General features: G+C 32.0%; 3 protein-coding genes across 6 annotated transcripts; all 3 read right to left on the bottom strand.

Moving 5' to 3' along the window:
* Positions 1–333: 333 nt before the first annotated feature.
* Positions 334–3,686, bottom strand: LOC116774844 (ubiquitin-like domain-containing CTD phosphatase 1). The gene is made up of 5 exons (XM_032667620.2): positions 3,445–3,686; positions 2,978–3,159; positions 2,431–2,566; positions 1,910–2,121; positions 334–810 (listed from the first exon to the last, which is right to left on the bottom strand). Exons 1-5 carry the CDS (start codon positions 3,614–3,616, stop codon positions 487–489), a joined length of 1,026 nt encoding a protein of 341 aa, XP_032523511.1. The 5' UTR covers positions 3,617–3,686; the 3' UTR covers positions 334–486.
* A 279-nt stretch (positions 3,687–3,965) lies between these two features.
* On the bottom strand, positions 3,966–6,857 carry LOC116774822 (myrosinase 1-like). The gene is made up of 6 exons (XM_032667594.2): positions 6,675–6,857; positions 6,183–6,307; positions 5,424–6,094; positions 4,881–5,189; positions 4,436–4,674; positions 3,966–4,205 (listed from the first exon to the last, which is right to left on the bottom strand). The coding sequence occupies exons 1-6, from the start codon at positions 6,695–6,697 to the stop codon at positions 4,016–4,018; spliced, it is 1,557 nt and encodes a 518-aa protein (XP_032523485.2). The 5' UTR covers positions 6,698–6,857; the 3' UTR covers positions 3,966–4,015.
* A 605-nt stretch (positions 6,858–7,462) lies between these two features.
* LOC116774821 (uncharacterized) lies at positions 7,463–22,347 on the bottom strand. 4 transcript variants are annotated; one of them, XM_032667586.2, is made up of 28 exons: positions 21,839–22,347; positions 21,273–21,423; positions 18,888–19,047; positions 18,356–18,616; positions 17,624–17,837; positions 17,072–17,225; positions 16,407–16,575; positions 15,975–16,142; positions 15,643–15,786; positions 14,914–15,013; positions 14,560–14,664; positions 13,645–13,767; positions 12,279–13,464; positions 12,138–12,213; positions 11,955–12,062; positions 11,501–11,591; positions 11,346–11,391; positions 11,156–11,268; positions 11,055–11,084; positions 10,031–10,122; positions 9,817–9,856; positions 9,551–9,663; positions 9,372–9,476; positions 8,689–9,087; positions 8,471–8,517; positions 8,304–8,378; positions 8,160–8,235; positions 7,463–7,802 (listed from the first exon to the last, which is right to left on the bottom strand). In XM_032667586.2, exons 1-28 carry the CDS (start codon positions 22,255–22,257, stop codon positions 7,711–7,713), a joined length of 4,857 nt encoding a protein of 1,618 aa, XP_032523477.2. In that variant the 5' UTR covers positions 22,258–22,347; the 3' UTR covers positions 7,463–7,710. The 4 variants fall into 4 exon arrangements, with proteins under 4 accessions (XP_032523477.2, XP_032523480.2, XP_032523483.2 ...); XM_032667589.2 differs by having other exon boundaries at positions 8,471–8,511; XM_032667592.2 differs by having other exon boundaries at positions 18,560–18,616.
* Positions 22,348–22,614: the final 267 nt, after the last annotated feature.

Below are 22,614 nucleotides of genomic sequence, written 5' to 3'. Positions count from 1 at the left end.
CAAAATGACAAATAAACTAATTCAAGTTCCTGTACTTCGTTTCAATTCTTTCTTTGTTTTGCTTGAATTTTGTAAAAATAAATCAATTTTCATGTATAATTTGTTATTCGAAACATAAAAGAAACAAAATATTTTATAAGACCAAGACGGTAAGGTATTTTTTTTTAAATTTTCGTAGGTATATATAAAAACTTTCACCTGGGAAAATATCGTAACTTAAAAAAAAATACAATAAAAGAATTGCATGTGTTCAACTAAATTAATAACAAATAAAAAACAGAAATTGAGATAAACGCTGGCATGATTGTGGCGAGTGAAAAAAATAAAAAAAAATTGTAATATGGACCTAAATTTTAATATTTCCAATCTATGCAGATACAATGACATATAAATATACATATTTTTTGATCACAATTCTTCATTGGCAGTCTTCTAAGCTGTAAGGCGTGAGCTTTATTCCGACAACATAAGGCTTAGTTTTGTGTATCATTCCTTGCGCTTGGACACGCTGTCCTCCGCCTTCCTCTTGCTGCCGGCCAGCTGTGTTATCCTGTCCGGCTTGTATTTCTCCCACTTCTTGTGGTTCAGGGTGTCGAAATCGTCGCAGTACTGCGCTATGTCCCTTAAGTATGTAGTTAGATGCAGTAGTTCCCTGTCCTTGTCCCGGTTCAAATGGGCTTGCCTGAACGGACGTATCTTGAGACCGCTCTTAGGATTCATGATGAAATTCCTCCGGATGTCATCAAACATTATCGTGTTCTTGGAGCTGTACTGGGGATATTTACCCCAAATAACCCCCAGAGGTTTGACCTGGAAACGGATTGTTACTTCATTAAAATATTTTATATCACTGACTGAGGCTTCCTCAGGATACAGGGAGCTTTTGTAACTAAAAATATACAAATATTCGGTTATTTGATACAAACTTATCGATAATACTTATATATACACTAGCTGTTACCCGCGACTCCGTCTGCGTAATAAAAATAATAAGAAACTATGACAAAACTTTAAAGCCCCGTATGCGCACTGCTTCCCACTCGCGCGTTATAATTTCGGGATGGTCATTCGGGATCTTGGAAAAAAGTACCCTAAGTTACTTTTTATTTCATCAGCTACTTGCCAAAATTTCCCGATAAAGGCGCTTCAGCCATTTTAGATATTAGCCGAAACAAACATACACTCGTATTGTGTTTACATTATATATAAAAAAATAGGGGTTGGTGATAAAAAAGCAAAAATTTAGGGTTGTGTGTATTTTTTGATGCCACATTATAAAAAAATAAAAACAAAAAAATCAAAAATTAAAAAAGAAGTTTAAGGGTGACCAACCCTTATCACTAAGGGGTATGAAAAATAGATGTTGGCCGAAACTCAGACCTACTCAATATGCTCACAAAATTTCACGAGAATCGGTCAAGCCGTTTCGGAGGAGCACGGGAACGAACATTGTGACATGAGAATTATATATATATAGACTTTTACAGTGTCACTGGAAGATGTGGATAGTTTAAATGAGACCCATCCTTGAAATTCGGGAGGTCTCAGGAAGGTGATGGGTGTGTCCGACCCAAGGGTGCCTCTAAAAGACCAGACCTGGGCCCAGGATGCTTTTGAGGTTAGCATGACATTGGAGATTTAGTGTCAGGAAGCCATGCCTTTCGTAATTTAAATTTAATAAAATGTTTATAAAACATGAATCAATTATGCTCCCGATATTGGTAATAGGATGAAATTGTTATAGAAATTGCTTGAAGTTATCAAAAGAAGTCAAAACTCTCACTCCCAAAAAAGCATTTACAGTGTACATTTTTTTCATAACATACAAATTTCATGCATATATACACAAACACACACACACAAATACACCTGTACAAACACACACACACACATAATAAAATATACATACATCTATAGTCCCATACTTGGTTGTATGGACCGTAATCATAGCTAGATAGTCCAAATAGAACATAATCTTGTAATCCTGGTGTGTGGATACTCCGAGCAATCTCATCTTCTCTTCAATCCACTTCATACCGGTGGCCGACCAGATGACTATATCGTAATGCGTATATGAAGACGTTAGAAATTCATGCAGGAAGGGACGCATTAACTCGTAACCTAAAATTTATATTATTTAAAAGGCAACATTAAGTGGAATTATTATAAGATTAAATTAATAAAACAAAAAAAATATATTATCAGTATTACATCTATACAACATAGTATGTACAAATTTTTAAATATATTGAAAGTTATGATTTTTTCATTAAGAAACAAAAGCAAAAAATTTATAGGTATAAAAAAAAATATATAGTAAATTTAATACCATAGAGACAATTGAAAATTATTAATATATATAGCTTCTTTACTATATATAACATTTCCTTGCATGATTTTTTTATCTGTAAAGCAGACTATTATTCTCACCCGTCTCAGCAACAGATCTATGATCAAAAAGTGTGTAATCTATATCTAGAACTAATAGTTTCTTGCCCGGTCGCGGTTCATTCAGTACATTTATCTTGTAATCCCTTATTCGTTTATTTATTTTAGCTAAGTAAATCTGGAACGATAATAAAAATTAATTTAGTTTGTAGTTTCGCACTTTTAATGTTACGTATTGATGATGCTATGCAATTTAAAGTGAATTTAATATATATACCGTCGATCCAAATTTAAATTAATATTTTATCAATGTTAGGAATTTTCATATATATTGTATATTATGTTCTTTTGCATATAACTTTCATCGGGACTATAAAGCTAGAAAAAACTGCAAGTAACTATGGCAACTCCGTCCGAATAACATGTTAGAATATGAAGAATGATTGATTCACTAGGTTCATTTAATTAGTACAGTAACTGAACAATAATATTCGAGGATAACAGGTTCAAACATTGTACTGTTGATTTTGTTTACATTGTATAGTGATCTAGTTATATATATTTCATGAATATAGTAGTTAAGAAATACCTCTTGGTTTTCAACATCAACTTCTTCTTCCTCTATGTCAAGATCATTGACAACATCATCTCCGACGTCTGGTTTGGTTCTAGCACCTTCTATTGCCTCTTCAAGAGAACCTACCATCATAATCTTCAGATTCGGTTTGAGGTTTAGATCGGAGAGTGTACAATTATCGGTCGCGACTTTACCTGTAACATTTGCCTCAGTGCATAATAATCTTAGAGTTCCAATTTTGCTGTTAATTTTAATGAAGATTATCGTTCAAAGTGTAAAATAGTTTAGATAATATTTCCTTTACATTTTAAGACTTATAATTTCAATAAAATTTGACTTTACCGTTTTATACACCATTGTATTGGTATATTTGTTTGAGGTTAAACGCCTTGGTTAATTCGATTTGTTTTGATATGGAAAAAATTTTAGGAAATATATATTTTAGTGAGCCACTATTTGCTCATAAAATCAAAACTCACCCTGAAATTTTACATTGAGAAGTTTTTGTCTTTCCGGTCGCACGCCAGTAGCATTTTCGATGGCAATTTTTAACATTGCCACAGAATCCGAAGGTGATAGTTCTGGTATTTCATACTCCTTTCCATTCCATTTTACACTTAATTTAATTGGATTATCGTTAATATCACACATTATTTCATTAAAAATACTGCAATAAACGCATGAACTGTTCGTCAATATGACGGCTTTGTGTCACATAAACAAAACAATTTTTGATTATGACAGTTATTGTTAGGGAATACCAGACAGTTGTTAATGGTATTTTATTGCAAAAACCGGTATTAACCATTTATGAATATTTTTTTTGTTACCAATTTATTTACAATAAATAGTTACCTAAATATTATAGTATTTTCAGTATTAAACGGAATAGGAAAGCATTTCTTACGAATTTGTTCTTACAGTATTACTATTTTCTTAAAATCATTTAATATATATACAATATATGTTTATTCAAAAGTATTGTGAATAATAGAAAAAATATAAAAATAATACTTTTTATTAGTCACAATATCATGGTTTTGTTAAATATTAATATAAATCACTGTCAAACTTTTCTTTTTCTTGACTATCTTTTCTTTCTTCTACATATTTCTCAGGTTCAAAATTCGGATCCAAAGTTCTGGATCGTATAATCTCTTTGTATATAAAAGCTGATTTCCTGGGTGTTCTAGTACGATCTGGAGACGAAAATTCTACTTCGTATAGTCCAAATTTTTCTCTAAAACAAAAATTTATAATTTGGCATATAATTCATACATACTCAAACAAATGAATGATATAAATATGCTTCAAATTGCCATATATTTGAACCGCTTTATGATTACGCTGTTAATAATGAAATTCATCAAACATTTCAAAATTGCAAACAAAGTTTTAAATAAAATATTACGTAATGTTAAAAAACTGATATTTAAAATACTATAATAATTATTACACGAAGTAACTTACGTGTATCCGTTTAACCATTCAAAGTTATCTATCAGACTCCATACTGTATATGCTTTTATATTGCACCCTTCGTCTAAAGCGTCTAGTAATGCGTTCAGATAATTTCTCAAGAATTGTATCCGATCTTCATCAAGTAGACCACCGGAACTTGACCAGCCGTTTTCTGTGATATAAACCGGCGGATTGTCGTACAATTTATTGACCTCTTTGAGTAATTTATGAAATCCCCAGGGAACTTCCTAAAATATGTATAAAAAATGAGATTTCATTTACACAGGTTAAATATTTTATGTTACAGAGTTTTATAATTTGCTTCTGTTATTTGAAGTTTTCGAAGTGGGGCACCCTGTTTCTATATCATCAATATAAGAATAGAATATGTAGATGACAGTGTTAAAGTAGAAACAAACAACACTTTGAATATAATATTTTCTGTAATATTCACCTGTAACCACGAAGACTGCGCCTGCGGCCAAGTTGGATCCTTGACGAGGACGGACCCCATGTCATCTCTGTACGATGGCACGGGGAACATTCCATCAACAGACGCATCCCTATAAGCCATCTTCGTTGTATAAGTGTTCATTCCAAAGAAATCAGACGTGCCTCTAATAAATGCAACTTCAGAAGCCGATAGTTCTGGGAGACGTGAATATGAATATCCCTGTTCCGCACTCTTCGCTGCCACGTTGTGTTTAAGTTCATGCGGAAAGTCCCCTTCTTTTGAGAATATCGGATGAGCGTATTGACCCCACTACAACAAGAGAAACAAAACAGGCATATAATTGTTATAAGTCAATATAAAATCCCAGATAAAAACTATACAAAAATTAGTATAGACAAATTACTTTGCCACACAAACATAGATACAGTCGCTTTAATCGTGCGTGTGTTATTCTAGTGTTAAATATTTAGAATCTAGTTTAGAGTGGGAATAGAAAATGTACAATACAACAAAGAAATATACATATATTGTTTTCAAACTTACATCGAATTGTCTCGCGTCTAAAGCAGCTTGGTGATCATCGATTGTATCAGAAGCTGGTTCATACCACGTACAGCTGATAGATATTCCAATTTTACCGTTCTGCTTCTTCCTATACTCCTCATCGTATATGCGATAAACTTTAGCATGAGCCAGCAACACATTCTTGGCGCACATATACTCTGCTATGCCAGTCATATTAACGAGTGGAGCTTTCAAATCTGATCCATATCCTTCGTAGCATATTTGTTTCGGTTCGTTAATTGTTATCCAAAATTTGACCCTATCCCCGAAGTGATCGAAAAGGATTTTGGCATAGTCAGCAAAAACGTCAATAATATAAGGGTTGGTCCAACCACCCAACTTCTGCAGCTCTTGGGGCAAATCCCAGTGATAGATTGTCAAGAAGGGTACAATATTATTTTGGATCAATTCGTTTATTAAATTATTGTAATAATTGATGCCAGCTTGATTGATGTAATTGGAAAAACCCTGGGGGAGTATTCTGGTCCATGATACGGAAAAACGATAGAAATCTACACCAAGTTCTTTCAATATTTCTACATCCCTTTTATATAAATGGTAGGAATCTGCTGCGATATTACCATTGCTTCCATCGCGGATGGGTGTAGTTTCCATATGTGTAGCTACGTCCCAAATGGAAATACCTTTGCCTGTAAAATAGTTTAGTAATTTATAGTACATTTCCTTATATTTTTTTAGCGTAAAACCTAATTTGTTTATTATATCAAATCTACCCACCATCTTCATTCCAACCTCCTTCGATCTGATAGGCAGCCGTCGATGCTCCAAACTTGAATCCCTTAGGGAACTTGCGTATAGACCTCTTAGATAATACGGGATCATTTATCATAAGTAATAGAATGCTAAAAAAAGAATTGATCTTTAAAATTATCTTATCAAATACTTCTCACGATAAAATACGAACAAGATGCTCTCAATATTCGACAAAAACAAGTAACATTCTTTGCATTAAATTTGTTTCCTTCGATTAAACAAAAAAAATATATATTGGACTTAATAATTTTTATTAATTGTATGCAAAATTTATGTCAAATAAAAATGTTTGACATAAAGAAATGTTTTATATATATTTTAAAACATTTTAGTTATCTCCTTTACACTGAATTTGGTTGTGTAATGTATGTTACTATTTCATTTAATAAACAAAACTTACAACAGTTAGTTTAATAAGTTTTTATAGTATTAAATGTAATAAAAAAAAATTCTCACCAGCAAACTAGAAAACGCTTCATTGCACCGGCGACACTAACACTATATTTTGTTTTATATTCCGATTAGATGAGACAAGAGTAATTCTACAGTCGATAAACACCTATTCGTAATATATAAAACTATCTATGACTCGCGACTTTACTTTTTGTCCTGGCCATTTATATAAAAAAAAATATTTGCAAACGTATACAACTCTTGGATAGATGTGAGTGTTATTGTTGTTGTGAATATTGTTTAAGATGAACTTTACCTTTACATTCTGAGAAGTGTCGTTTTTTACAGTTATTTTGTATAAGTACGGCTGGGAACAGTTCAAGAAACTTTAATATGAAAGTCAATCAAAGGAACAGAATAAAAGAATATAATAGTAAATCATTTAACACAAATTTTCCTTTATCGATTCTTGTAATACGAGGACCAATCAATATTTATAGTCCTAACGAATATCCTTAAAAACTCGATCTAATAAATAAGCAGAAAAATTCTTGAATAACCCTCCTAGATTGATTTGACTGAGATCATATTACACATAAAACGTATCATTGTTGATAAATTATCATTATGTTTTTGCAACAATGTATCATTCATACAGCCAATGTATTTGAAAGAGACCGTATTCAATGTTACTAAACTCAATCACTAAATCAATATCTTCAATATTAATTTCAAAGGATTCCTTTACAACAAAATGTTATATTTGTCTCGTTTAAACAAAATAAAGTGATAAAATTATGCGTTAGAAAAACGTTTAGTAATCGCCATACACAAAAAATAAAACTACCCCATTATTTTTCATATTTATTATAACAGAACACAATTATCATACAGATGAGCGAAAATTGTCGATAGGTAAAACAAAAACAAAAAAAAATTACATAACAAAAATAATTACAATCTCATCCTCTACCTTCATTCAGTTTCCACTCAAAACTGCAAAATTAGATTAAAAAAAATATTATGCTATTAATATATAAAAAACGGTAACTCATATTGTTATTACCGGTTTTTTATCTATTAAATTGTTGACAAATAGTCAGCGTTCGAAACTTGATTCATCTGATCTAGCTCTTCCAATTTTCGGTTTAAATGACAGCGAACCTCTTTTGTCTAATCTTTTAGGTTTACCTACAATAATAAAATGCTAACGTGACTGGCTGAATAAATTAAAAATTACATGAAATTTGTTTATGAATGAAATAATGCTATGGAGTTCTATGGCGCTATAAACTACATAAACATAGAATTTGTCTAAAAGAAGTATGTATTTAACAACTAGGATACTATGATATAAATCTATAGAAATAAAAGTAGTGTACAATAAGTACTGACGACTAAAACTATGCCTTTTTGTTTTTGGTAATAACAACCAAGGTATTCGAATTAAATTTCCTTCAAAATATTTCTGTTCTAATTGTTTATTTTTCACTTTATAACAAACATTGGCAACACTACAATGTTACTAAATTCAGACCTGTAAATTACCTTTACTTTTTATATTGCATTTTCTTAGCGTCATAATACTATCCTTTGATGAGATACTTTTTCCGCATTTCTTAGCCTGTTAAATGAATAACAATATACTCATATAAATAACACAAAACAAATGCTATGAAGCGTGAAACAAACCTTCAGAAATATCGCGGGAAAAACACGAGGCGAGTAAATTTTTGATGAGAATAGTTCATTGTAGTATCTCTGGGACTGCAAAAACAAGACAAATTCAATCAAACTCAACGACTGACTTAAAACTACTATTTAGTCAGTTTATATATATACGATTTTATCACACTTACTTCTAATAAATATCGAGAAGGTGAAAGAATGTCTTCTGAATCTGAAACTTCACATTAATTATTTACTAGCAGTTGAAATGATTTTAAACTGGCTGTTTTTTCGCTTACACTATTGCTCATCACTATTCGTAATTAAAATAACGGTGCATAGAAGTTATGCACCCTTGATTTTATTATCAATCCACATATAAAACGAGGAAAAAATAAATAAAAATTACCCGATGGAATAATCTGCGCTTCGCTTTTGAATTTGACTATCCTTCCATCGCCTGTGGAAATTCCTTTGTGCTTCGTACATGGTGTTTTCTTTCTGCTGGCTTCTCTGTACTTGTTTTGCTTCGCTACTTTCCTTTCTTCTATGGGACTCCACCAGTCATTGGTTAAGGTACTAACGTCGCACACCTCAGCCTTATCCGTCGTTGTGGCCTGATTGGCTTTAGTCACAACGTGTACTCTTCTCCCAGCTTTGTTTCTAACACGCGGTGTCTCTTCGTAGTTGATAGCAACTCTGCTACATATGGTAGTATCCGTTTTTGTTCCTTCACTTTGAGAACATAAACTTTCCGTGCTCTCGGATATTAGAGATTCAGGTGTTTCATCAACGTTTGCAGTGTCCCCTAAATTAATATATTTACGTAAATATTTACTGACAAGTACAATTTTGAGAGGGAAGAGGGTAGGCAAAAAAAAGTTTGTATACAATTCTTGAAGATTCGAATTTTGTACATCAAATGGAAAAATTAAGCCGATATGAAAGGGATATAAGCAGATACAAAATGACTTAAAGTGGAAATTATATCAAAATCGTTTCAGAAACGAAATATTAGAGAAATAGAGGGCAACGGACATGAACTAACACATTTTTATGAAACTAGTAATGACATTTATGTAACTTATTAACCTCCTTTGACATTGATCTGTATACAACTACAGCACTTGTCTTCCTTGGTTGCTTGATATTGGGTTGCACAAGTGCAAGTCGTTTGTTTAACATCAATTGCTACGTCTATAAAATAATATATTTGATCATTTGAATATTTATTAGTAAGCCTTTTACGTTTATTTTGTAATTATAATCACCTGTCGTTTGTTTTTGAGATATGAGTACGCGCGGTTTTATAACTTTGTTCCTTCCGTGTATTTGAGTCGTTCGGTTCACAACTTTGTTAATTTTACAATCGCATTGGCAGGATCTGTTGCAATAACGTCATATTCACAACTATTCTGTACTACACGATTTGGTACAAAACAATTTTGTATAAAAAAAAACTTAGTCGTATTTATGTTTGTAACTGACATCAATTGATTGAAACTGTATGGGGAAGTATCAGAATAGGTTCACTCACTGAGATTCAACTGCGGGTAGAGCCAAAACACCTTTCTCGACTGCGGAGGGTAGTTTACGTTGCTTAATAACATTAAGTTTTAGCAAAGATATAACGAATTAATATATATACTATCAATAATAACATATTTATTTAATATATCAATTTATTTTATAATTTTATTTTAGTTCATTCTATCAGAATTAAGTTAACAATTAATGATAAACATCCCAACCTGTGATCTTCTGTTGCGATCTCTTCTCCTTCTTCGTGGTCTCGAGGATATGTGCATACAAGTCTCGCATTACAGGAAATGGATTTCGTATTCTGATGAATAGTGTGGCAACAAAAAAATATTGACATAGCGTTTGCAGACAAACTAAAGTAATATTATAAAGTATGGTCAATATAATAGGATTTTCTACTAGCTTTATAGACATTAAATGCTTGTATTAACGTAACATTATTTCTATAAGGTATAAACTATAATATCTGCTCTCATTAAACTAATTTTCAACTTCGTATGCTACATGACGTAATGACTTTTCCTGACATAATATGCAAAATAATGGGACTAATCAAAGAATGGTCCTAAAAGAGAAAGTTGAGTTGTTTTTTTATTATCATAAATTGTACTTATATTTTAATAAAGTGTATTTGCGATTCTTTTTTTTTTATTCAAACAAAATTATTTAAACAGTTAACAAGCCCTATTTTATCTACCAGTGCATGGTTTTTTGTATCAATTACTCTTCAAAGCGTATCGACGACGTATTTTTGTTTAATTTTAAAAATGAATAAATTTATTTCAAACTTATTAGTCATATAGTTATTAATCATTTAACTATTATAAGAATCTCTCGACCCAAAGGTGAGGTCTGAATTATACAGATAATCCCAAAAAAAAATTCAAATTGCAAGATAAGAGAAATCATTGCAATTAATCCATCAATGGATATATTTCAATTTTTTTTTTGGGCAACAAAAAGAAAAATTTCAAGAGAAAGTAATATTTTATGATAAAGTTTTTCACAAACCCTCCAAGGCCAAAAAAACCTCCGTATACAAGAAACAACACCTTAATTAAAATTCATAATAATTGTATAATGACTTCCATATGTATTAAATTAGAGGCTACAGATATTATAAAAGATATTTTTTTGTACTGCGCACATAAATAAGAAATGGGCTCAAATATAATAGTAATGAATTTAGGATAACATATAGGAAAGAACAAAATTACAACTATTAACACTTACCGTAGGTGTAGGAATCTCTCTGATATGCCCCTTAAATTTAAAATTATATTAACAACAGTGAAGAACACATTTTTTTTTGTACACAGTATGGCAATACATACAACTTGAGCTCCTTAATTTTAAAAGACTTCAAAGACGTCGACAATCTGTCGAATTCAAAATTGGCTTTACTTTGATTGCTTGCGGGCGAATTCTCTGTGCTTAATTTTTTTGGCTGAAATTAATCAAAAAAAAAAAATAAATTTAAAATCAGAACTTCAGTAGATCAATAAATATTGCAAAAAACGCTACCATTTCAGCAGGAACGTTGTTTTGGTGAGGAAACTCTTGATTGGGTCTGAAAAATTAATTGAAAGAATATGCCGAGGTGTTGCCAGCTAACAAAAAATTGGTTAAGAAATAAAATCCTTTGTATATGGCAAAACTTTATGACAGTATAGACTTACTTATCACTTGGATCTACGAAATCAGTAATTCCTAGAGAACGATAATAGTCCATTCTTCTCGTTATATTCGGATCGACGGGATTCGGGTGTACTGCGACAGAATATTTTTAGCCTTAACAGTTAGATAAGCCTAAATAAATGCTCTATTTGGACAAATCCAATTGTTATATTGTTTATGAAATATATAGGTCCGATAGGTTATTTCCTGTCTCGCCTGACAAGCTTTGGTGACACAAAATATTAAAATTTCGAGCTTCTTATTATAAATATTCTCGTCCATCCATTGACAAAATGTTATGAAAACTACCTTTTGTCCATCCCTGGGTCAGGCAAAAATATAATAAAAACGACCTTTACATACCTCCAACTCAAACAATAAACTTATGACGCCATAATAACAGCCACTCAATCAGAAGACGTATAGATTGTACATTATATAGACCAGTTCACTTACACTTGCTGTTCTTATCCCTTCCATCATCAGTTTTCAAGAGTGGATTTGACTTCTTCGCGTCATTGCTGCAGTAAATCCTTTTGCGAAAACTTGACAAACGTTTTTTACCTGTACAAGGGCATAAAATCAATCATTTGACTAGTATCCCACCATTCAAGACGGTCCAAATAGTTACGCGCATACCGAAACTATCAGCTTTCCTCGTACACGTGCAGTCATTAAAATTACACAGACATTTACAGGATTTCATGGGATTTTTCTGTAACATGTCGTTCTCATCAGATTACATAAAATAAATTGATTTAAAATCATTAATTAACATACATTTGAAAATTCTCTGTCTTTGTCCGTTTTAACTGCGGCCACTTGGAGCATCCTTTCATTTCTATTGCCTTTATCATTTCTGTCTTTTATCCAACAGTTTTCAAACAGGTACGTAGATATTCTATAGTTCCTAGTACTCTCACATTCGTCCATTTTGTCGTTCCCCGCCTTGAGGCGATTCCCGTCTTTTTTCCTGCGTTTAAAATTTGATTTGTTGCTCGTGTACGGTTCCTTATTATTTTTTAAGTGACGCAACATCTGTTTGGAGGGCGTCACGCCCAGTTTTATATATGTAAAACAGGATGAGCATATTTTGCACATTTTTTTCACGCTTCGACAGCCGTTGTCTTTGTCAGCGCCGTTTTTTCCTTCCTTGGGCGCGTTTTTCGATTTCTTATTTTTATTTTTCTTTGCTTCACCGCCTTTATTCTGTTTTTGTGTAATATCTATTTTGTTGCTTGAATTCACAAACAGACTACCGTTTACAACATTTGATAACTTAGAATGTTTTATATATAACACCTTCAAAGACGGACTTCTACGTATAATTTTAATTCCTGTTTTGCATCTTTTAACACTCTTCCAGTTCTTTGGGACATTTTTGTTTATTTTTCTTGTATGCGTCTTTTTGTTTATTTCTATGTATCTCGCTTTCCTTCGTACATCGTAAATGTTCATACAGAATCTACAGCTGTTAATTTTTAAAAATTGCGTAACACGAAGGAGTAAACGACAGAGGATTGTCTGATTAACGTTTTTGAACCTGAGCTTTTTATAATGTCGAGGTACTTTGCGCCGGTTTTTATGCCTTTGATTTCTCGAAACACTTCTTTTTCTGGTCAAAGTTTTGAAAGATTTTCGTTTTCTGTGTTCATAGTGATTTACTTCACCAATGACATCTTTGTTGCTGTTCTCATTCTTGATATCATCGTCTGTCTTAATATCCTTTACGTAATCTTGGGAATAGTAATAATTTAATGTAGGATTTAGATATTTCGTGTAAGTCTCGTCACCGCTCGAAAAATTACATGCATCATATTGGCCCCCTTTATTCTTGTAAATGTTTAACTCTTTATAGTTTTCTTTGGTTTTCCTTATTAAAGCCGTTCTTTCATCATTATTAATTCTGTTAAGTCTCAAGTCATCTCTATTACCTTCGCTATCGCTACTGTCATCAGAAGAACCACTGTGTGACATTTAATTAAATAGATCAGTATCTATTTTAATTTACTAAAAAGGATTTTATTAATGATCACTTTGAATGCATTTTAAATATTTGCATCTAGCTTTACAAGTACTACATATACGTTCAGAAATACCTTAAATACATTCAACTGATAATTTTGTTTAAAAATTTCAGACATACTTTTCTAAACTAACGTCACTCATGTCACCATAATCAGCCGGTGATAGGCAAATTGTACAGAGTTTCCCAATGTCCGAGAAACAACTTAAGCAATATACCCCGGGACAACGATTTGTTTCGCAACTGCAAAAATTGTATTACTTTATTCTTTTAATATTTACCAAAACAGTCAAAAAACATTCTTTAAATCGAATAAAAGCATTGCTTTTACACCTTGGCATTATGTTATTAAACTTTTGACATAGCACAAAGAGATCCGACATTTACATTCTCATTGATTTTTCTTATATAGTCTGTATGCTCAATTCTATGTCACATGACATAAGGAGAGAACATTTTGTTATTAGTAAAACCTCGCATATTATATTATTAATTTAGTTTTATTAATTGAGAAATGAGAAATGCTTTGTATGTGACGAAATTAGAATAAGCAGACGGAGGTAACCAAGGGGCAGAACCAGCGAGGTAAACCCGTGTCAACCTAATTCAGTTACGCGTCGACGGTCGTGACATTCAATTGTTCGGGCATCTACCTGACGCACAAGACATAAATATCCTAAGATTTTCCGTACCACCGCGACAAATAAAAAATATAATATGTTTATTTGATGCAAAAGCGAAAAACACAGTACGAAACACATACATGAAGTAAGTAAAATGGAATAAAAAATTAATAAATTTTGTCATATATTTTTAATATGTGTATTTTTTGTTTGACCCGAAAATTTTTAAAATATTATCATTCATCTTACTTTCATATTACTTAATTTCCTAGCTAGGTTATTCTGAGACATTCGTTCTTAGGTATGTCGTGTGCGTCAAAACACTGGCAACCACTTGGTAGCGACCCCCCCCCCACTCGCCGTTTCCCCATAGCCTTAATCGACATATATATATTTTAACTATATTTTATACCTTATTAGTTTAGTATCCGCGTCCTTCAAGTCTTCGAGCGTGTTACATAAAAGACATTGTGGGCTATTGGGTAATTTTTTCAAAAAATATTTAAAACAACGCCATCTATAAACAAACATTAGGATAAATAATACATAGACTTATTTAAAAAAAACTAATAAAAATTACAACAATTATATAATTACTGAACAGTTTAAGTGTGGTATTCTTAGCATAGTTACTTTATTACTATTCATACAAAAAAAAACAACCTTCTTTTTCGACAAAAAACAATATATAAAATAAAAATTATACCTTATACTTGAACAATATTTGTATTTTGTAAACGTATATATGTATTTGTTTATTACTTACGGTATATAAGAATTAATCAAATGTCTCAATGTCATATTTTCTTGGGAAGCATATTTATATTCTCTATGAAGCTTCCTTCTGGCCAACTTCATAAAACTAGCTGAGGGAAATAAAACTAAAGTCGTGATATTTTCTAGTACAAGAAATTAACAATGTTTACGATATTAGTGTCCAAAAAATATCTGATGATTCGTCAAAAAAACAAGATCGGAAACGGATGGTGTTTTTAAAAATAGGAATGTTAAAAAAATTTTTGGTCCATAAAATGTAGGTAAATCATTTTATTACATCCTAATTTTCATAATCTTCTGAATGTCATGGAATTGTTAGGTAAAAGAGCTGCCAAAAAAGACTATTAAATTCCAGCTGTAGTTAATTCCGTGGTATCTGGGAAGCGTGCTGATGAATGACCAAGTATCCGATAAGACGTAAAATGTTTAATGATTTGGCTATATGGCAATTGGCAAATAACTTAAATGGTAAAACGTAACGGTCAAACGTACAAACTGTGATATACCGTTAAATAAAATATTGAAATGTTAGATTATATATTTTTATGCGTATCCCTTAATTATGCTGGACTTGGTTAAACAAAAAAAAACCTAAATACAGAACTTTACTCCATCAAACAAACGCACATAACATACTATACATATAGTACTATTATGATCAGGGCTTAAACTAAATGTTAAACTACCCTAATTTTATCTTGTATTTCATTATACCCACCCCTTGTTCTCAATATGTGGTTGTAGAGCCAGACAGCCCTGGCCTTAGCCCGCTCCGGTCTATAGTGGCCCATGATCACGTGGCGAAGTCTCAAGCCATAGGGCTCCAAGAGCGAGAAAAACCATAGCAGCAGTATAAGAACCACTGAATATATACACATTAGTATGTAAACATTCAAAGGGTTAATAATCAGCTGTGAGGGGAAAGGAACAGAGAATGATATTGAGAGATTGCGTAATTTCATTATCTCTTCATATATTAATTGAAGTATAATTTGAATTTAATGAGAATATATCAAATTCTAATAAAAAATAAACATGTCTCCTATTCACCTATCTGCGTATAACGCTTGAAATCAGGCGGATGCGGATTGGGCAGGCAAGTGACGGGCGAGGGTAAATGAGACGTCAATGGCGTCGTCATGGCGTCGAACAGCGATCTGATCAAATCGGAGACGAATCCTGTACCAGATATATGGACGCCACCATCCGATGGACCAGCTGTTGGACATATATAAAACCTTTTTTTTTTAATCTTTTTGGCAGAAAGTTTAATGTCAAGTATTATTTTATAATAAAACGAAACATAAGCATCTCAATGTTAAATGCATTTTTTCAATTCTCAAAATTCTTCATTACCTGCAGATATTACTGTTAAAGTATAATAAATACGAATAAATTTTAAATGAGATTGTAGTCAATTTACGTATATAAGTACTTCTCGCAGACTAAATATTTTAATATGTGAGGTTATGTAATACGTACGCGGGATCTGAGATTGGAATCGTCCGTGGTATCTTATAGTCATAAGTATCCAATAGAGACTGTAATCCGCGACCATGTGTATCAATAGTTTGAATGTTGTTATCGTCATAAATACAATGGATCTAGTTAGATATATCTTCTCCGTCGCTATCAATCTGTACGACATAATCTGCAACGTCGTTGCCGCCATATTGGATTTCATTTGACATAACGTAAAATAGGCGGGACAGAGTAAAAATAAAACCATTTTTTAAACATATTACTATTTCAAATTAAATATTGATTTGAATGTTTATCTGATGGGCTTTTTTATTGTGATAATTTGTGCTCTGTGTATGAAGCACAAATAATAATGGAATGGGAGAATGTGGTGCTAAAAACTATAAACCTACATATGTATATAGATTATTGATATAGGCCTTCGTCTTATTAACGTATGTATGTTTTACCTATAATAACCTCGCCCTAATTAATTACGAAATATGAATAAATCTAAATTTTTTATTTCGCCTGCATTAGGTATTTCAAATCGCGCACGACTTTGAAAATTAGGCTCTAAATTAATTTGATTTAGGTTCAAAATAAATAAAAAAATATTTTTGCGTTAGGTACAGGCTTAACTAAAGGTTTAATAACTATATTATTATAAAAAAAGATTTCAATACACTTATATATTTGGCGCGTTCCCGTCTATTAAGCGGCAGGACAGTTTCACGCCCGTCCATATATCTCTTGAAATCCAATTCACCTAATTCCTTAGTAACGTAACGGTTGTCGAATCTAGAACGGGTTTCGTACATTTGTTGATAGTATTTAGCTCTGTAACAATATTCATGTTTTATACACAATTATAGAGATTACATATTCTTTTAAATGAAACTAGTATTATTCGGATATACTACGCGGTTTTTATTATTTAAAAACTACATAATCCCGACGTTTCGGTTACTTTGCAGCAACCGTGATCACGGGCAGACGAGGTGTCACCTCACAGACACGTCGGAATTATGTAGTTTTTAAATAATAAAATCCGCGTAGTATATCCGAATAATACTAGTTTCATTTAAATGAATAAAACTCGTGAAAATCTTAGATCTGATTACATATTCTGTACCTAAATACCAAAGATCAATGGAGTTTAATAAAAGGGGTAATAAGAAAATCGAAAACGATAAGGACGATTGGTCGTAGCAAGTGAATGGTCCTCTGAAGTATACCTAAATATGATAAGCAATAGGAACAGGCTAGTGACACACGAGCTCCAGGACAACCAGGTCAATAAGGGATCTGCTCTGTTCCTGATCTCGGTGACGATGCCGGCGGCGACCTGGTTGGCGCTCGCACTGCTATTGTTACTGAAGCTGTGTGTGTGATGTGTTTCTATATCGACAAAAAATGTCTCCGTTATACGGGCCGTGAATATTCTTAACCCTGGAAGAAGGCTAATATTAAACTTGCGTACTTACTTTAAATAAATAGCTTTTTACGTTTACGCAGTTATAGCTCGTAATTGGGCTTAGAGATTTAATAATGTGTTTTGAATTACAGTGCCATCTATCGTCTATTTCCCGTGACTAATGGACTTCAAAAAAAAAAAACAATAATATGCTTAGTCGAAATTTGTGTAGTCACAGTACATACGAAGGGTTTCCAGCTTTTGATTCAATGACCTTCGTTAATGCTATAGTGTGCCAAGACTTCTATGAAAAACAGTCAACCCTCCGTATGTAGTCTGCCAATGCAAACTTACACTTATGGTACCTACTTCTGTGACGTGTGTTCCGCACTTTACTGAATCTCGAGATAAATTATAGTCTATATGTTCTTCACTTCTGAACTATATAACAGTTTTATCAAAATCCGTTTAGCGTTTTAGCTTGATTGAGTTACAAATATACCAGCAGCTTTTTATAATAATAATAAAAAATAGGGGGACTTTTAAAACTAACTTCTGCGAAGGGTCGCAGCGAAGGATGTCTTGGCATAGTCGGATACGATACAAATAGATTCATATTTTTTGACAGCTGAACAAGCTGATTCAACCAAAGACTTATTCCAATTGTCCAACGAATCTTTATCCAAATACTCCTTACAGTGATCCAATCCCGTGCCCATAACTTTCACACAATAATCGTTTGGTGTACCAAACTTACGATTACAAACATCCACGACATATGACAACCAGTCTAATGATGATTGAATCTCATCTCCTGAAACCAACAAGCGGTAACATATATTGTAGATTTAAAAGGAAATGTTTATAGGACTCCACTAACATTTTATTCACACAAGTGATGTCCCACACATACGCACGCACGCACGCACGCACGCACGGAAGCACGCACACACACACACACACACACACACACACACACACACACACACGAAGTCAATATAACTGGGAAGAGACAATGCTTCCAAAAAGTTTCCTAAAATAAAACCTATTTTAATAAAATCGATAAATTGATATCATTTACTTACCGATACTCGTCACTAAAACACCTATCTTAGATACCACATCGTCGATTCTGGATGTGACCTTCTTAATTTTATCGACCATTAATTTTATGGACCCCTTCATCGAGCTAAAAGGGGTTTTAATAGCTTCAGTTATCAATCGGACGCTGGATTTTATTTGTTCCTGGGGACGTTAATTCTTGAGATCAACATTTTATTGCCAGCATTAAAAAAAAGATTATAAGTATTGTAATTATTAAATCATTATATAAATCCTTAGTACATAAATTCTTATAAAATCGCAGATTTTTTTGATTAAAATTTGTAGCAATTATTCAAAAAACATGACATTGTGCTTTCTTGTTCACGCAGATATAAATAAGTTGTCTAGACGCAATACATTTTCAAGCCTATTCGTTGAAGAATTTGTTTTCCTGTTTCGTAACATGAAAAATTAAAGATTTATGTCGTGAGTCGAATATTCTGCTGCTAATCTGGTAATAGTATATTTATGGGTCTGAGGTTGACATGTCATTGTATGAAGAATTAGACATTTTATAATAATTAGATTTAATAAATGAACACCCTTTGTGTATATATATAAGATTAAATGTACAAATCTTGCGTATGATTTCGTAGAAGTGTATACAAAATGATCAAGTCATTCTTTAATCTTTAGGAATACAATTGTTGAGCTAAATATATATAACTATACATATTATAAAATAAAGAACTCCGCTGTGTCTGTCTGTCTGTTCGCAATAAACAGAAACTACTGCACCGATTATCAAATAGTTATCAGCACTCGATAGCGTGATTCTCGAGGAAGGTTTTAATATATAATTTGTTAAGTTTTCTTTTTTACTTGTGTGTACATTAACGATAATTTGTTCGGAGTCGGAAAAATATGAGCCGTCTGAGAGCTTTTAACGAAAACGCTGCCTAAAATCTTTGAGTTTTAACAAAATAATATTGTGTATCTTATATAGGTCTACAGAAAAGTCCGCGACATCATATGTCTTAAGGATAACATACTATATCCATTTTACAACTTTTAAAAATTTGCATTCCTAAAGCGTTTATTGGAAAGCTATTTACATAAACACGGTACTAAGTCTTATAAAAAAAAATTACTTCGATTTCAAGCCTACATCAGTATCTGTAAATTACTTTTTAAAACATTTGAAAGTTATTATAATATAAGTTTAATGATTCTCAAAATTAAATAGGTTATTTTATATTTTTTGTAAAGAGCCCTTGCGGAGCTGGGGCTGGCACCTAGTATATATATATATATATATTAGTATTAATTTCTTTAAGCTTTTTATACTTAACTAAATATGAAAGCGTGACGAGTACACCGCGCCCACTAGCATAAAATTAAACCAAAATCCATTAATGATTATGAAATTATTAGCTCAGGAATTATGAATATGACCAGCTGTTTAATACAAAAGAAACTTTAAATATTACTCTTTCACGATAACTGTTCAGGTACTATAAAATTAAACATTTTTATTGCCCAGATTTTACGGCGTACTTAAAACGGAAATTGTATCCCCTACCCCAAAAAAAGTTATTTTGGAATTATACATTGAACACGACTAAATGACGATTATGCAATGAAATCGGTTTTAATAAATACTATACGTATTTGTCATTTGACATATGAAAAAAAAAAAAAGGTTTTATAGCTGCCATTATTCAAATGCCTGCATTATGCCTTTAAAACTCCTTGCTCAAAACTTAATGGCGCGGAAAAAACATTTCTGCATATTCCGTTTTGCTTTCATGACGTAATTATTCTTTTATAGTTGATCGACATGCATAATGCCAACGATTATATCAATCATGTCCGCTGATTATTTTTAAAACGAGCAAGTGTAATTTTTATTGGAATATATTGTTTAGGTTTCGACTTAATAAATAATTAATTTTCATTATTATTTTAATATAAAGTTATTTTAATGTAGGCGTGGGCGGCCCCGTGATTACGTGATCAGGAAATTTAATGAGTCATGTTACACTAACATTTCATCTACTTAACTATTTCAGCATTTACAAGCAGACCTCACTGTGTCTTATTATCAACATTTATAACATAATATTATATTATCCTGTGTAACTCTTTTATAATATAAAAGAAGTTCAGTAATTTTCTGCTCCTAATTATATAAAAATATTAATGCACTATAAAAGTACAAAACATTATTTATGAACTCAACCAAGGGCCAGACGTAGAACAAGTATTATATTCAAATCAGATAACCGTTAAAAATAATCAAAATGGCCGGTAGAAGTTAAATAAAATGTTAACAATTTTTGTGCATTATAAAACATTGACACTTTAAATTATGAAGAATTGTGTATATAGGTAAAGTTAGTACGGAATTGTTTTTATTATTTTACCTGACTACAAGCCATCGATTCTGAGAGCACTTCAAAGTTCCTCAACGTATTAGTGGCTGGTCCTGTCAAAATGAGAATAAGGGCGTAGCACGTGAGAGTGTAGCGGCCGACTCGTGAAAAGAATTGCGGTATAAGAAGAAATACTAGACATCTGTAATAAAATATAATTTAGTGAGAATTCGCTTAAGCGCTTTTATAGGTACATATAAAAAAGGTGTAATTATATTTTCTACAATTCATTGATTTTTCTAACGTAATTCTAATGCACTTTTTATTATAAGTGTGTGATAGTTAAAACGCCTTACGGTTGGTAGTTTTCATACTATCTTTTATTAGATCTGTTTTTATATATATATTGCTCTTTTTTTAGGGTATATATGAATTCAACATCAAAAACAAGTTTGTTCATATACATATTAGATAGGTTATAGATATATGATCACATGCTAGAAAGTAATTAGAGACGAACAATCTTAGAATGTTTAAATATCCAGAGATCGGTGATTAACGTTAAATTTTATTGCGAGAATGTTTGAATCATAAATAATAACTACAATATACGTAACCTTATTCTGTAACTGAACGCCAAGCCCAGTGTTAGTAAAACGCCAACAATAGAACTCATGATAGTGGCGTGTATCAGAGATATTGACAATTGGAATACAAAGAACATAAAGCAGAGATATGTAAGCACAATGCCGCCGAGGAATCCAATTATGCTCTTAAGCACGAAATTAGGAAATGTCTGATCCGTTTTTAAGTAATAATATAGATTAGATACGGAAGAGCCTTTTGGAAACCATTTTTTCAATCTTCCAGTCATACGTCGCTTCGTATGATGACCGTAAAGGCGCCATCTTTGCATAACGGTTTTGCGGGGAATTTCTGTGTTAGATATTAACAAAGAACTAAACTTTTCATTCTCATATTCTAGTCTATGGCTTTCTATGATCCTTGATTGCCAAAGGGAAGTAAAGTAAGCCATATTGTCTTCTTTATATTGCTATTCTTTCTTCTCGGGCATCATATCTTATGCAAAATAGATGACAACCTTTTTATTGTACACCCATGTCGATGTTTACTGGTACGTTTGACGTTTGCAGGTTTTACTTTTATAATAAGAAGAATTGTTTTCAACCAGTTTGCTATGTAACTACATTTGAAACAAACAGAAATATAAAAAACATAATATTCTGTTTCCTTATAGTAACATCTTAATAACTACTAATGGTTCCGTATAATATGTTTCTCTCAATTACCTTAGTCCTGAAAAATGATTTTAATTTTATTGACTTATCACAGTTGAAACTTACCTGAGATAAGATCATCAAAAAGCTATTAG

The sequence above is a fragment of the Danaus plexippus genome, chromosome 23 (genome assembly GCF_018135715.1).
Source record: "Danaus plexippus chromosome 23, MEX_DaPlex, whole genome shotgun sequence".
NCBI classification, from domain to species: Eukaryota; Metazoa; Arthropoda; class Insecta; order Lepidoptera; family Nymphalidae; genus Danaus; species Danaus plexippus.
This window is presented reverse-complemented; position numbering and strand designations above follow the sequence as displayed.